The sequence below is a fragment of the Chiloscyllium plagiosum genome, unplaced genomic scaffold (genome assembly GCF_037043375.1).
Source record: "Chiloscyllium plagiosum isolate Xiang-an unplaced genomic scaffold, Cpla_swu_hap1 HiC_scaffold_35, whole genome shotgun sequence".
NCBI classification, from domain to species: Eukaryota; Metazoa; Chordata; class Chondrichthyes; order Orectolobiformes; family Hemiscylliidae; genus Chiloscyllium; species Chiloscyllium plagiosum.
In genome coordinates, this window is record NW_028270173.1 from 6,625,126 (window position 1) to 6,642,244 (window position 17,119).

General features: G+C 46.2%; 1 protein-coding gene across 1 annotated transcript in view; it reads left to right on the forward strand.

The window, feature by feature from the left end:
* The window catches only part of LOC122541483 (guanylate-binding protein 1-like), a 46,635-nt gene extending 31,750 nt beyond the window's left edge, over nucleotides 1-14,885 (forward strand). The window contains exon 10 of the mRNA XM_043678286.2: nucleotides 9,552-14,885. Coding sequence (XP_043534221.2) covers nucleotides 9,552-9,949 — 398 coding nt within the window. The 3' untranslated portion in view covers nucleotides 9,950-14,885. The remainder of the gene's footprint in view (nucleotides 1-9,551) is intronic.
* The last annotated feature ends 2,234 nt before the right edge of the window (nucleotides 14,886-17,119 follow it).

Genomic DNA, 17,119 nt, shown 5'->3' on the forward strand with positions numbered 1-17,119 from the left:
AGTTCCTGCGCCTCCCAGCAGGGTGTCGTACCACGCTCGTCGCCGCCTCTTGGTATGACACTCGGGTATGAGGGGCAACTGTACCCGCCAATGAACATCAGTGTGCAGTACCGCCCGGGCCATCTGTTGACAAGTTGACATAATAGGGGCCAACTGTGTTCGATGCGACCGCACGCCCCCCGTGGCACCCCTCTTCGGTGCTGGCCCGCCCCGCGTGGGGTTTAATAACGCCTCAGACGGGGCGTTCGTCGAGGGCAGTACCATTATTAACCACATGAATCGATGACGATTCCGAATATCGGTGGCATTGCGCAGCCACAGATCTTCCCCCCGAGCTGTGACGCTCCAGTGAGTCCCCGTTGTCCCGCATGTCTGGGTGCGTCGGTCCCACAAACACGTCTTGACTTGGGCATTTACCACCAGGGTGCAATTAGGCGGTATGAACGATATGTCATATTTTTCCCCATCCCGGCGCATGTAGCACTGTGCACACGTGTACAATTGACAGTCGCTGGTGAGAGTCAGAACAACGCACTGCTGACCGGGTTCACATGTAAAGTCGTCCTGCGTCCGTCGCTGGCTACTGGCCTCCCACCGCACCTCATGGCGGGCGACCGGTACCAGCGTCCAGGCCGTGATACCGATGCCCTGGAGTGGCCATCCGATCGCGAACATCGCCAATAGGAGTCGCAATCCCCATGACCACCCCATGTTCAAGGCGGAGGGTCAGCCTGCGGGTGCATAGCAATTACAACATTATTTAGGTCTCACGTAAGTAGCACTGGTTCGCCGGGACGTTTGCCCAGGTCGGGTCTCCAGGGTACATAATGGTGACCAGACTGTCCTTCCCCTGTGCTATGATTTCGGCCGGCCTGGGGGGGCCGGTCGTCTGGCGCACCCATACCTTGGCCCCCTTAGTGTCAGTAGACCCAAATCCCCCCGTCCCACGCTCAGTAACCGTAACGGGAGCTCCCATCTCTTCCACCGTTGAAAAGTTACATGGCTTAATGACCAATTGCGCTATTCTGTCCCCCTTCTGTATCACGTAAGGTTCAGCGGTGATGTTGACCAGGATCACCCCCAACTCCCCTTGGTAGTCTGCGTCAATTACGCCTGCCATCACATCAATCCCCTTTAGTGACAGTCCCGACCGCGGGAGGATATGCCCATAGGTTCCAGGGGGACAAATCAACCCTAACCCGGTCTTAATCACCGTAGGTTTCTGTTGGATCAAAGTCTGGGCAGTTAGTGCTCGTAGGTCCAGTCCAGCCGAAGCCGGCGTGGCCCTTACGGGAATATCAGCTTCCTCAGCGAACTTCCACATTTTAATAGGCTGAGTCTTTGGGGTATCACATACTCGTATCATCCTATTCAAGGGTGTTACCCCATTTCCTAATGGGCGGTTATTAATTTGTTTCACCACCCGAATTAGTTGCTTCCTCCAACCCGTTAAGTCATTGCAACCTCCTGCTTTTCGTAGTGAGGACTTCAGAAGCCCATTCATTCGTTCTATAAGTCCCGCAGCTTGTGGGTGATAGGGTACATGATAAACCCATTCCACGTGGTTATCGTGACACCACTGCTTTACCGCCCTTCCTGTGAAATGGGAGCCATTGTCACTCTGGACCTGTATGGGCAATCCATAAAATTGTTCAATCAAATCTAAACATCGCAAGGTAGCCTGTTGATTGTTGTGACGACAGGGATGGGCTACCAAAACCCCAGACATAGTGTCCACAGCTGTACATATGTGGTTACATCCTTGTGAGGAGGGTAAGGGACCCACAAAGTCCATTTGCCAGCTCTGTCCCGGACCATCCCCCCGATGGATATGTCCCATCATGTGTTGGGGCACTCCCTGCCGCTGATGTTGACACTGCTCACACTGGTTTACTGCAGTCTTAACATCATCTACCATAAGATCTATTCCTCGGTCTCGAGCCCAGTGCAAGGTTCCTTGCACTCCCCAGTGCCCAGCCTTAAGGTGTGCCCATCTAGCTAGGTCCACTGAGGTGCCCCTTTGCACCATCATGGTTCGGACGATACCATCCACATATCGGTTATGTAGAGCTTCCACATCATTTCGAGAGGTATGGGCATCTACGTGGGTGATGTATATGACCAGGTATTGAGCTTTCTCCCATATATCTTCCCATAACTGTTTACCCCATACTTCCCTATTCTGGATCATCCACTGATTGGCCTGCCAAGTTGGCATCCATTGTGTCATGCCGTTAACCACTGACCACGAGTCAGAGAACAAACAAACTCCCATGACCCCTGCTTGCATGACTACCATATGCACTGCCTTTAATTCTGCCCACTGACTACTTTTTCCCTCCCCTAATTCTTCTAGGGTAGTGCCTTGTTTTGGGTTAAAGGCGGCAGCTTTCCATCTACGCTGTCCCGCTTTCCATTGGGCTGACCCATCTACGAACCAAGCCGTGGCTTGTTCATCCGGGGTCAGTTCATCATACCGTTTTCCCATCTTAACGGGTGATTCCTTGTATTCAATCACCTCAAACCGCTTTTCCCCTTCCTCAGGGGCCTCCGCCACTTGCTCATGTAGGACTGACACTCCTTTCTGTCCAGTCCGCACTCTCTCCGACACATACCATTTCCATTTAATGATGCTGCTCTCTTGGGCAGTTCCTATTCGGTGGGTAGTGGGGTCACTAAGTACCCACGGAAGAATAGGGATAGCTGTTCTCATCACTTCATGTCCAATGGTCAGGGCTTCAGTTTCCACCAAGCCCCAGTAGCATGCTAATAACTGTTTCTCAAAGGGGGTATACCGTTCCCCTGCCGGGGGTAATTTTCGGGACCAAAATCCCAGTGGCTTACGGGTTCTTTCCTGTTTTTGCCATAAGCTCCAATTGGCATAATCCCCCTGTGCTGAGACTTGCAGTTCTACAGGTCCTGACTGTATCTTTCCCAAGGATACAGCTTGCTGTATCGCTTGCTTGGCCATTTCAAATGCAGTTTGATGGACCTCCGTCCATTCGAACGCTGCCTTTTTCCTCGTAACTCGATACAAAGGTTTTAAAATTTGTCCTAAATGGGGAATATGCTGTCTCCAGAATCCGAATAACCCAATAAATTGCTGCACGTCCTTCTGGGTGTGAGGGACGGCAAAGACCTGAATCTTATTTTTAGCTTTCGCAGTGATTTCCCTTTCCCCCTTGTTCCACACGATTCCTAAGAATTTTACCGTTTGTGAGGGACCCTGGATTTTGGCTGGGTTGATCTCCCACCCATATCCTCGCATATGTTGGACCAGTTGGTCCAGCAATTCCTGAACCTGCTTCTGACTTGTCCCCTGTATCATCATATCGTCAATATAGTGCGAGATCATCACTTCGTCAGGCACTTTAAAGGCAGCCAAGTGTTCTGCAACTATCCGGTGGCAGATAGTAGGGCTATGCAGATATCCTTGGGGCAGTCGTGTGAACGTGAATTGTCTACCCTCCCAAGTGAATGCGAACTGTTCCTGCCTATCTTCGGGAATAGGAATTGTGAAGAAGGCATTAGCCAAATCAATTACTCCGTACCACACCCCTGGATGATGTTGGATTCGTCCTATAATAGTGACGGCATCCGGGACCGCTGCCGTCAAGGCCGGAGTGTGACGGTTTAGTTGCCGATAATCTACCGTCATCCGCCATGACCCATCGGCTTTATGTACGGGCCATAAGGGGTTATTCCACGCCGTGGTGCATGTCCTAAGCACTCCCGCTTCCAAATAATCCTTAATTGTGGCGGATATTTCTTTATGTCCGCCGGGAATCCTATACTGTCTAAGACTTATTACGCGATCGGCGATCGGGATGGGGAAGGGGTCCATCTTAACCTTTCCCACTAACACCGTCCTACAGCGCAAAGCCATTTTCGTGATTCCAAATTCAAACTTCCCTTGTTGGAGGTGAAGTGTTAAACCGGCCAGAATGTCCATTCCCAGGATCCATTCTCTAACCGGTGTAATGATAATTGAATAAGTTTTAATGGGCATTGTACCTATCTTTAGGGGCAATTGTACTGTTCTTCCTTCAATCAGATTACCTCCCAGCCCAACCAGCGTGACTGGGGTTCCTTTAAACTTATGGGGCGTCCCATAGATTAAGGTGGCCTCCGCCCCTGTGTCCACTAGAGCCATAACGGTTTGGACGGATTTGCGCCAATAGATAGTCAATGATACATGAGGTCGAATGTCGTCTGCTGACCATTGGCTCGTTCGTGGGCAAACCCTTGGGGCTTGGCCCGATTCCTATTGTTCCTCCCATTCATCTTCCCCAGACAGCACTGGGTAAAGACGTTTGCCTCGCCCTTCTTTGTTCTTGTCTTTCTTACTAGGTTTCCGGCCACGCCTATCCACTTTATAACACTCTCGGAGGGGAGGCCGTACCTCCTCCTCCTCCTCGTCCTCCGAGGATTCCCACCGCTGGGAAGTGGAAGTTCTACCCCTTCGAGGCTCATTAACAACCGGACCCCGTGTCTGACATTTTTGTGTTAGTAATTCCACTAGGTCTTCCATAGTGGGTCGGGACTCCGTCTCTACCCGGGACACCTTCAGTCCCTTTCGTCTGCATAAGTCTTTTAATTCCGGTGTAGGTAGGCCATCAATCTCCGATGCTGGGACCTGCGCCCGTATCAAAGCTTGCCACAAAGCACGCCGTGAGGGGCCTTGGTTACTTCCTTGATTAGGGTTTACTTTTCCCCCTGCTCGAGCCTCAGGGCGACGCCCCTCCGTGCCCCCCTGAGAAGCACGGGTTGTGGGTCCCCAATCCCCCAAACCACCCATCTCCCTCATCATACTACGGGCATCTCCTAGGGTTTCTCCCCGTCCACTCAACATTATGGTTAATAACAGTGGTTTATAATGGGGGGGGGCAGTCTTCACTAGATGGTCTCTAGTCTGTCTACTAACATTTGTGTTATCTACCTCGTCCAGCACTCCCAGCAACAGGGCATCCCGCACACACAAACGGGTTAGCCTCTGAACCCCTTCCTTTATCGTTGTCCAAGTTCCTTCCAAGGGGGGCCAATCGGACGGGAAGGGATACTGTTCGGCCACTGCCCTGGCATACATCCCAAATAGGGTCCCCATACTGCGATCTATTACCATATCCTTGGCTTGGTTGCGGTACCCCAGGTCTATGGCAGCATCCTTTGCTAATCCACCAAACTTGGGAGCATCCTGATAGTCTACCTGCACTTGTTGCCCCCCTTCCTCGAGGAGCCGAATTAGCCATAGCTCTAACGGCTCCCCAGGATTACGTCGGGTTTTCTGGGTGATAAACAGCACCTCATCGGTAGTGAAGTCTTCCGTTAATTCAGAGAATTCTGCGGGAGGCTGAGCCCGCGGTAATTCATGCATAATTGCCTCCCCTTGTTCATTCCGTATAGGGTTTCCTTTCTCATCTAACATTACCTCCCGTTGCACTGGGAGACGTCTCTGAACCTGCTTTCTCCTAACCACTGGTTTAGCTTGGAGTACGGGTGGGTCCTCTTCGTACTGATCATCTAAATCTCCCCAAATGTTCCCATCCCAATGATCGATATCCCACCGATCCCCGTTATTTAACTGGGCTACAAACGCCCGTACTTGTACCGGGTCCGGGGTTCGAGGGACCTTCCTTTTCTCTTTCCGTTTCTTAGCAGACAAATACATAATAGTTCGTCCTGCTAGTTCAGTTAATGCTGTCAATTCAGCTTTTAACTTCATAATTTCCTGCCTCAACATAGAGGCATCTCCCGAACTGAGTCCCTGCTCATGTTTCAGGAGGGCTAATTCTGCTTCAGCTTTTTGGCGCTTGTCTGACTGTTGTCTACAAGCCGCCGCACAGGCCCACATCCTCCGCTGTACCCCAGGCAATGGGTTCTTCGGCAGGACTGGGATCCTCTCAAGGGTGGACAGCAGCGACCCTGGGGTTCCTACGCCCTCGGCCTCCCAGTCCTCCGGTCGCCCCCCACCATTTCTCAAACAAACTGCCACGCCATGCCACGGCCCATGCCATCCCGGGACGGTCAGGACCTCCACAGTTTGTTCCTCTGGTTTCTTAGCCTTTTTCCAAAACATTGTTCTGTATCAAAATCTTTCCTCAATTGCGATTGATCCTGCCGGCTACGCCAAAATGTTTTAAAAAATTCTCAAGGTCAAGGACCAGGCTCGCAGGAAAGTAGTCTGACACAGAACAAACAGCCAAGAGGCGAGTCTGCTAGAATATAAGTGTTTTATTCCCCGCAGTGTCCCCACAACCAGTCTCGTACTTACAACGGGTCTGGCTTATACTCACTCTACATGTTACCAAAACTGGGAGCCGTCAGTTCTCGTAGAGCGGTTGCCAACAACCCACGCTCGGCGGTTAAACGTAACCCTGGAGCAGACTCTACCGAACTGGAGACTTCTCCAGCTGATATACCCTTTTCCAGATATAAACATTCATGTGAACAGCAGAGCAAGGCTAAAAAACACATTCCATTCTGGTTACATACAGATAAGAAGATTCACACGGGAAGGTGTATAACAAGATTCACACGGGACTAAGCGACACCTTCCATTTTCGGTTAGATTCACACATGTATTGGGACACAATTTTAACCCTTTCACCACATTCCACTGCTTGGCCCAATACATGTGTTGCATAATGATTCACACATGTATTGGGACATAATTTTACACCACACTCCATCAATCAGAGATCAACAATCACTGAAGTGCACAACAGGGCCATCACAGTCTGACAGGATACACAACATAAATGATAAGAAAGAGGAGAATTTAAAGCTGTTAAAACAGCAGGGATCATGCACGTAAGACTGAGATGAGGAGAAGTTTTTCCAAACAAAGGCCTGAGAGTCTTTTCTCAAAAGGTGATGGAAGGAGAGTCTTTGAATACTTCTTAAGCAGAGATTGAGAGGATCCTGATAACCAAGGAGGAGCAAGACTATTGTAGGTGGAGTAATCAGATCAGCTGGGATGTAGTTGATTGGAGGAGCAGTCTCAAAGGGCTGAATAGCCTATCTCCTGCTCTTGTTTCTTGTATTCTCACGTTCAGAGAAGAAGACCATATGACCTATTCTGACTCAAGCTGGCTCTTTGAAAAATCTTTCCAATTTTATAAACCCTTCCCCCGCCTTCAACTATTCAACCACCTTGTCCCTCTCTTTCCCTTCCCATCCTGAAAACTAGTCCTTTTTTAGACCTGTTCTAGGAATCTGAGTCCACCATACTTTCAGATAGATTTTTTTAAATGAAATCTCTGGCCTCTAGTTACTGACACACACTGCCTGAGGGAACAGCTTCTTCCTAATATTCTATCAAAACTCCTCAGAGTTACAGATACATGACTGGTTGGGCTTATGTTGAAGTACTTACAGCTTGCTGCAACATGTAAGCGCATTGGAAAAAGATACACTCTCAACTACTCAATGTCACTTATTATTCCCTTAGGAGGAAGATACCACTATGTTTTTTTTTAAATGGTATATCAAATTAAATATGGCAGCCACTTCTGACAATTTAGAATTTACTTTGAATGAGTGTGGGTGCCAATGATTATGTCTGCTTGTGTGAAATATATACGTGGAATTATCTGTTCCTACCTGTGTCTGTGTGTCACTCTGTAGGGTGTGCATGGTGTCTTTACAAATGTGTATATTTTTAAGTGTGTATATATGTGTACATACATATGCCTTTATGTGGATGTATGAAGTGCTGCACTTTGGGAGATCAAATATTAAAGAAAATTTAATGATCAAACCTTGTGCAGTATTGATGTAGAGAGGAATGTTGGGGTTCAAGTCCATAGCTCCATGAAAGTGGCCACACAGACAGCATTGTAAAGAAGCCATATGGCATGCTCGCCTTTATTGGTCGGGGAATTGAGTACACGAGTCACGATATCATCTTGCAGCTTTACAAGATTTTGGTTAGGCCACACTTCGAGTATTGCATACAGTTCTGGTCACCACAATCCAGGAAGGATGTGGAGGCTTTGCAGAGGGTACAGAAGAGGTTTACCAAGATGCTGCCTGGATTAGAGGGTGTGACCTATAAGGAGTGTCTGGAAAACTCAAGTTGATTTTTCTGGAGCAGCAGAGGCTGAGGGAGACTTGATAGAAGTCGATAAATTTATGAGATGCATAGATATGGTTGATGGGCAGAATCATTTTCCCAGAATTGAAATATCTAAAACTGGGGGGGCATGCATTTAAGGTGAGAAAGGTAAAGTTCAAAGGAGACACGATTTTTTGCACAGAGAGTGGTAGAAGTGTGGAATGTGCTACCAATCATGCTGGTGAAGGCAACTATGAAAGGGGCATTTAAGGGTCTTTTAGATAAACTAGGAGAAAGTAAGGACTGCAGATGCTGGAGATCAGAGTCAACAGTGTGATGCTGGAAAAATGCAGCAGGTCAGGTGGCATCCAAGGAGCAGGAGAATCGATGTTTTGGGCATAAGCCCTTCATCAAGAATGAGGCTTGAGGGCTGGGCAGCTGAGAGATAAGTGGGGTGGGTGGTGAGGCTGGGGGGAAGGTAGTTGGGAATGTGATAGGTTGGAGAGGAGGGTGGAGTGGATAGGTGGAGAGGAAGATGGAAAGGTCGGACTGGTCAGGAGGGTGGTGCCGAGTTGGAAGGTTGGGACTGGGATAAGGTTGGGAAGGGAAAATGGAGAAACTAGTGGAGAGGCCCAAGCTGGAAGATGAGGTGTTCTTCGTCCAGGTGTCAGATGGTAAGGTCGATGCAGGAGTCCCAGGACCTACATGTCCTTGGTGAAGTGGGAGGGAGGTTTCAAGTGTTCAGCCACAGGGCGGTGGGGTTGGTTGGTGCGGGTGTCCCAGAGATGTTCTCTGAAACGATCCGCAAGTTGGCGTCCTGTCTCCCTGATGTAGAGGAGACCACATCGGGTGCAACTGATTCAGTAGATGACATTGGTAGACATACAGGTAAACTTCTGTCGGATGTGGAAGGATCCCTTGGACAGAGGTTGAGGGGGTGGGAGAGGGGATTGTGGGCACTAGTTTTGCACTTCTGGCAGGGAAAGCTGCTGGGAGTGGTGGGTGGGCTGGTGGGGGGGGCGTGGATCTGACAAGATAGTCACTTTTAGATAAGCACATGATTGTGCAAAGTATGGAGGAATATGGACCAAGGGCAGGCAGAAGAGATTAGTTTAATTTTGCGTCAGGTTCAGCACAATATTGATGGACCTGTACCTGTGCTGACAGTTCTATGTGTGTATGTATGTCTATATGTGTGTAAGCATGTCTTTATATCTATGTGTGTATGTATTTAATATGTGTGCATATGTATATCTGTTTGTTTGAGTGTATATTTGTGGATGGGTGTATCTGTGCCTGCATGTGCAGTGTATGTCACTACATGCATATATAACATATGTGTCTGAGTGTGTAGGCATGTCTAAATGTGTGTGGGGGTAATCATGTGAGTGTATGTGTGAGCATGTGAGTGTGTGTGTATGTGAGAGAATGTGTGCACATGCTTGCAATGATGTGTAAATGCCACTTCTGACAATTTCCTGTTCTGCTTTTGAAGTTGAACGGCAGAGAACTGCTGAGATTAAACAAGAGGCGAAGGCTCAGGAAGAAGCATTGAAGACCCTCGAGGAAATCAGGAACAACGAGAAGGCGTTTTATGAAGAAAGTACCAAACAACTGCACTCGAAGATGGAGGAAGAGAAAGAGAACTTGCAGCGAGAGCAGGAGTTAGCACTGGAATGCAAACTGAAAGAGCAGAAGGAATTAATGGAGAAACAGTTTCAATCAAAAGCTGAGATGATGGAGGAGCAAATCGAGACCCTGAGGAAGCAACAAGAATCTGCCAACTCCTCCATTAATTGGGAAAAATTTGCTACAGTAGCTAAGGGTACATTAGACACTATAATTAATGCTTATGCATCACATAAAGCCATGAAGCTGTTAACCAAGATATAATCCTCCAATACATTACCCCAGGTTAGAACAGGTATTGTTTTGCCAAATATTGGGGTGTATTTTAGCCTTTATTGCATAACTGATCACATGCCCTTAATATAGCCTACACCATCTTAATTCTGCTGTCGTAAAATAGGATCAAATTGAGCATGAGCTGTTATTTCTTGAGGGACAGAATTGAAAAGGAGGGATATTTTCTTGATCTTAGGTTGATTCCGGAGTTGAGTGGATTGGTTTATGAGGAGAGACTGAGTAGATTGGGATTATATTAATCAGAATTTAGAAGAATGAGAGGGGACTCTTAGAGAAACATATAAAATTTATGAAGGGAATAGATAAGATAGATGTAGAGAGGATGTTTCCACTGGCAGGTGAAGCTGGGACAAGAGGACATAGTCTCAGAATTAGGGAGAGCAGATTTAGGATTGAATTGAGAAGATCAGCCCTGATCTTATTGAATGGCGGAGCAGGTTCAAAGGGCCGGATAGCCTACTCCTGCTCCTAGTTCTTATGTTCTTATGTCATCTAACTTTGGTTAGAGGCACGGAAGAGGATGCAACTTAGTTTAACAAGGAGGATGACAGAAATGGATAGGTTCACAGATCAGGAAAGAATTGAAAGGACAGCTCTCCTTTCTCAATGGAGGCTGAAGGCTGAGCAGGTGACCTAGGCTTGACGTGTGATTGAATATCCAGCATGGAAACAACCCACCAAGGCCTTACTGATGCTCACATTCCTCCCATCGTCACCCCTCATGGTAACCATCTATAGGCTTCTCCCTGATATTGCTGTCTTGTTTCCTTTAAATGCATTGAGATAATTCAAGGTCCACATTCTTCCCAATCTCAGGATGAAGAGATTTCCCTGTTGATGGCCTCGAGCTCTGCTCTTCACCACAAAAGAAGCATTCTCCATCCAAACCTCTCATCATTTTAAAGGCCTTTGTTAGGTCAGCCCTCAATCTTCTCATTTCGAGATTGGTCTGACCCTGATCAGTTTAGTCAGATATTCTGAGCATCATCCTTGTAGCTTTTTCTGTAGCCTCTCCAGTGCCTCGACAATTTTTAAATAATGGTCAGACTCCCAAACTGCACTTTGGACTATGAGGTTCAGTACATCATTGCAGCTTGTCAATGCTAGCCCTCAAGAAATAAAAACTCAGTCTTTAGCTAGCTTTACTTTCTGGCTTTGCTGATCTGTGTGGGGATTCTTAAATCCTAGATTCCTTTGTTCCTCCATTCCAGTGAGACACCAGGATATAAGTGCCTTCCTCCTTATTCCAACAAAATGCATTTATTTGGATCGAACATCATTTGCTAATTATTTGTGCCTCTGCCAGTTTATTAATGCCTTCCTGTAAATTGTTACAGCTCTCCTCAGGATTGACTATTCTGCTTACTTTTGAGGCATGCCAAAGTCTTTTTCCCTAAAGTGAATTGAAAAGAACAGGATGCATAGCAGGGTCTAGATTAGAGTGGTGCTGGAAAAGCACAGCAGGTCAGGCAGCATCCGAGGAGCAGGAAAATCGACGTTTCGGGCAAAAGCCCTTCATCAGGAATAGAGGCAGGGTGCCTGCAGAGTGGAGAGATAAGTGAGAGGGGTTTGGGGTTGGGGAGAACGTAGCATAGAGTACAATAGGTGAATGGGGGTGGGAATGGAGGCACTGGTCCTTGTGAAATATTACTTCCCAGTTTCTGTCACTCTGACTAACTCGCTTCACTTCACTCTATGCTTTTCTGCTGTAAAACCAGTATGCACTCTATTCTGCCAAGCTCTCCCACCTTATTCACTTAGTCTATTATGGGTCAACTGTTCAGGGCCTTTTAAAAATCACATCTACTCACAAAGATAACTCATATCTACTGAGTGTCCACTCTCTGTTGCTTCTTCAAAACATTCAAGGTTGATCAAGCTTAAATTTCCATTCATGATCTATGCTGGCAATTCATAATAAATCAAATGAAATCAATTCATTATCCAGTTCTTCATTTCAAGATGTTTTCTCTCCTTTTGTGACATTTACATTATTTATCCAACTGACTAATCTATAAGTCACCAGATATATTTTGTCCCCTTTCTTAAATACTGGAGTTTTGAGTTCTCTGGCTTCTCCACCTTTCCCGAATGGGTTGTTAAATAAGATGCCTCTCCATCTCCATCCTGATACTCTTTTAAAATTCATGGATGCTATTCAGGTGGAAGATTATTATCATCCAGGGCGTCAAGGCTAAAATCTAGGCTAGTACCATTCCCTGTAAATTACTTGAACATGGCTTTTGAGTGTTCATTCTGAAAGTATTGTTGCTGTGGAAATGGGGGAGTGGGAAACAACACATGAACACATCAGCCTTAAACCAGGAACGCCACCAGTTCCTTAATCTCCAGCTTATTTATTAATGGTAATCTTAACCCTGGTATCCCTCTAAACATCTACAATGAGCCTCAGTGGAAGCAATGCAGTGAGTCATCTGGCCTCAGAGCCACTTACTTTATAAGTGGGGGATCCTTCCTAAGTATCGAGCTGTCTCAGGGAAGCCCTAGTGTTGCTGTTTTAAAATGTTTGGTGCAAAGAGTACTTAGTCAGGCAAGTCTTACAGTTAAATGATGTGTAAAATACACATAGACTAGTTTTAGGTGTGCTTATCATATTTTTGAACTGAAGACACTGCTAGAAACATTCACCATTTCAAAACTAATTTTGGACATGACTGCTGTTCTTGATTTTTTGTGTGATTTTGCTTGTGTTTTCTTCCACATTTTTCTTTCATTAGAATAAGAAACTCAGAGTTATATGGGTGACGTGAAAATTGTGGGATGGTAAAAATGGTGGAAGATGGCCTAAGATTACAAAAGGATATGGGTGGGCTGTGGACTGATAAGTGGCAAATGGAATTCAATCCAGATAGGTCTGAGGTGATGCACCTGGGCAGCACAAACAGGCAAGGGAATACGTGATGAGCAGAAGTACTGAGGATCAGATGGACCTGGGTATGTACACAGGTCTCTTAAGATATCAGGATAAAATGGTTAAGAAAACATGTGGGATGCTTCCTTTAAGAGCAGGGATGGGTATGCTGGAATTTATAACATATTGCTTAGGTCACGTCTGAATTTACCAGGATGTTGCCTGAGCTGGAGAGCTTTGGTTATGGAGAGAGATTGTACAGACTAGAGTGTTTCCCTTGGAGCAGAGGAGACTGGGGAAGGGGAGAAATGACTGAGATACATAAAATTATGAGCGGCATAGACCAGAGGGAATCAATGACTGGTATAGATTTCAGGGAAGGGGCAGGAGATTTAGAGAGCATGTGAGGAATAGAACTAATTCAGTTTGGGATGAACTGGGGGGCATGGATGAGTTGGACTGAAGGGTTTGTATTACTCTATTAAAGCTTTCTTGCCGAGCGGGTGATAGGAATCTAGAACACCATGCCTGTAAAGAATGGTAGAGGAAGAAATCTATATGATATTTAAAAAGTATTTCAATGTGCATTTGTGATGCCAAGCCTGACAAGGATGTGAGCAAAGTTCTGGAATTGAGATTAAAATAGTTAGGTTGTTTTTAACTGGCACAAATTGATGGGCTGAATGGTCTTTCTCTATGCTATATACCTGCATGACTTGAACATTTGGAGAGGACACGTCTGCATTTTTATTGACAGAACGATAAGGTTCTACTGTAATTACTCTGTTGATATGTTCAGCAAGTTGGGGGAGTGGGGTTCAAAGCTCAATTCGACTCCAGTTTCACCCAGCAGCCAGGAATATTTTTATTGGAGGGTCAATGATGTCACTGGATGAGTAACACAGAGACCGAGGTGAATGCTTTGGACACACCGGTTCAAATCCCACCCCAGCAGCTGCTGAAATCAGAAGCTAGTCTGTGATGGTGACTGTAGGCTACTAAAAAAGCCACCTGGTTAGGGAAGGAAACTTGCTGCCCTTACTTAGTCTGGATGTACACAAGACACTAGACCCACAGCCATGGGGTTGACTCTGAATTGCCCTCTGAAATGTTTCTCCCATATTATTTAGTTGAAGAGCATTTAGGGTTGGGCAGCAAATGGTGATCTTGCCAATGACACACTCAACCCCTGTAGGAATGTAGAAGAAAGAGGGTATAATGGGAAAGCACACTGGCATTGTTCCCCTCTTCTCCACCACACACACTCTGCCCTGTGTTCGTGCAGCTTACTTATTCGTACTCAGGTGAAACCAGGTCTGTTAATAATGTGACATGCACTGTTTGATGTCACTGACAGAGTTCAGGAAGCCGAAGTTTGATGCAGTATGGCTGAACTCTGCCCTCAGCAATGACCTCTCATCATTGTTAGCCCCTGCATCCAAATCAATGCAGAGTTGTGATAAATCTCCCAATGAAGGCAATCACACTTACATCTGGTGTGAACACCTGAGTGAAGACCTGACCAGGGCTGAGAATAGTCTAACTATACCAGGTCATCATACCTCAGGTGAGGGGAGAGGTTAAGAAGGAAAGACTTTCAGCCATGGGTGGGAATTGAACCCACCCTTTTGGCATTGCTGCTTCACAAAAACAGCCAACTGAGCTAACCAGTCTCCCCTGGGCTGAATATAATGGTGCTTTGTAAATTGCTTAAACAAAGTGCATTTAATGCAGTACAATGTATTTATGATCCTTTTAAACAGTCAGTTCTTTTGTTTACAATGTTATACACTCTATGTAACTGAGGTCAGGTTGAGTTTGGACTACAGTACCTGACTTGTTGGCAGCCTGCAAATACCTCTGCTTAGCTGCTGTCTGCAGTGAGAAGCTCTTTTCTCTGTTGTATGGCTCTCCCTAACTCTGGAAAAATTCCTGCCCCAGATTTTCTCTGAATCTGACATTATTATCTTGCAAAACTTATCTCGTTCTGTTGAGATTACAAAACAAAATATTGAAAATGACATGAGTCTCCATTGTTTCCTTGCTTTATTTCTTGCAGATTAATATTATCTTCATAATGTACCTTCTCGTATCTGTTCACCTGTCCCACTTAGCCGCTCCTGTGAACCAAACTACGATAAGGTGGGAAATTCCATAGAATGGGATGAGAAATTGATCTTACACTCAGTCCAAGAGAGAGAAATGGCTGGAGGTCTGACTCAGCTGAAGAGTCATACAGTATGGAAACAGACCCTTCAATCCAACCAGTCCAGGCCAATCCACAGCACACCACACCACGTAATAGTCCAAAAGGTTTACAATATCTTGGGAGTACAGTACAAGCTTTCAGAGCACTGCTCCTTCATCAGTAGCTAGTGGAGTAGGATCATAGGGGACAGAATTTATAGTAAAAGACCATAGTGATATACACCACAATCCTAAACTAAACAAAAAACTGAAAGCACTTTGGATGTTGGCGATCAGAAATAGAAACAGAAAACGCTGGAAAAGGTGTGGCAGCATCTGTGAACAGAGTTAACATGTCAGATTGAGTGACCTTTCCTCAGAACAAAACTTGTCCCACCTGCCTGCACTTGGCCCATAACCCTCCAATCTTTTCCTACTCATGTCCTTATCCAAATTTCTTTTTAAACATTGTAACTGCACCAATATCCACCACTTCAGCTGGAAGTTATTCCACACAGGAACCACTCTCTGTGTAAAAACGAGATTCTTTTTATAGAGTCATAGAGATGTACAGGGTGGAAACAGACCCTTCGGTCAAACCCGTCCATGCCGATCAGATATCCCAACCCAATCTAGTCCCACCTGCCAGCACCCGGCCCATATCCCTCCAAACCCTTCCTATTCATATACCCATCCAAATGCCTCTTAAATGTTGCAATTGTACCAGCCTCCACCATATCCACTGGCAGCTCATTCCATACACATACCACCCTCTGCATGAAAAAGTTGCCCTTTAGGTCTGTTTCATATCTTTCCCCTCTCACCCTAAACCTATGACCTTTAGTTCTGGGCTCCCCAACCCCAGGGAACAGACTTTGTCTATTTATCCTATCCATGCCCCTCATAATTTTGTAAACCTCTATAAGGTCACTCAGCCTCAGACGCTCCAGGGAAAACAACCCCAGCCTGTTCAGCCTCTCCCTGTAGCTCAAATTCTCCAACACTGGCAACATCCTTGTAAATTTTTTCTGAACCCTTTCAAGTTTCACAACATCTTTCCAATAGGCAGGAGACCAGAATTGCACGCAATATTCCAACAGTGGCCTAACTAATGTCCTGTACAGCCACAACATGACCTCCCACCTCCTGTACTCAATACTCTGACCAATAAAGGAAAGCATACCAAACGCCTTCTTCACTATCCTATCTACGTGCGACTCCACTTTCAAGGAGCTATGAACCTGCACTCCAAGGTCTCTTTGTTCAGCAACACTTCCTAGGACCTTACCATTAAGTGTATAAGTCCTGCTAAGATTTACTTTCCCAAAATGCAGCACCTCACATTTATCTGAATTAAACTCCATCTGCCACTTCTCAGCCCATTGGCCCATCTGGTCCAGATCCTATTGTAATCTGAGGTAACCCTCTTCGCTGTCCACTCCACCTCCAATTTTGGTGTCATCGGCAAACTTACTAACTGTACCTCTCATGCCCACATCCAAATCACTTATGTAAATGACAAAAAGTAGAGGACCCAGCACTGATCCTTGTGGCTCTCCACTGGTCACAGGCCTCCAGTCTAAACAACAACCCTCTACCACCACCCTCTGTCTTCTACCTTTGAGCTAGTTCTGTATCCAAATGGCTACTTCTCCCTGTATTCCATGAGATCTAACCTTGCTAATGAGGAACCTTGTTGAATGGCTTACTGAAGTCCACATAGATCACATCTAACGCTCTGCCCTCATCAATCTTCTTCGTGTCTTTTTAAAATCTTTCTCCTCACCTTTAAAATATGCTCCCTGGTCTTGAAATCCCAGACCCTGGAGTAAAGTACCTGTCGTTCACCTTATCCTCATGATTTTATGTACCTCTATAAGATCACGCCTCAGCCTTCTACTCTCCAGTCAAAAAACGGCCCAGCCTATCCTGCCTCTCGATTTAACTCAAAAACCTTCCAGATTAGAGTGGTGCTGGAAAAGCACAGCAGGTCAGGCAGCATCCGAGGAGCAGGAGAATCGACGTTTCGGGCAAAAGCTCTTCATCAGGAATAGAAGCAGGGTGCCTGCAGAGTGGAG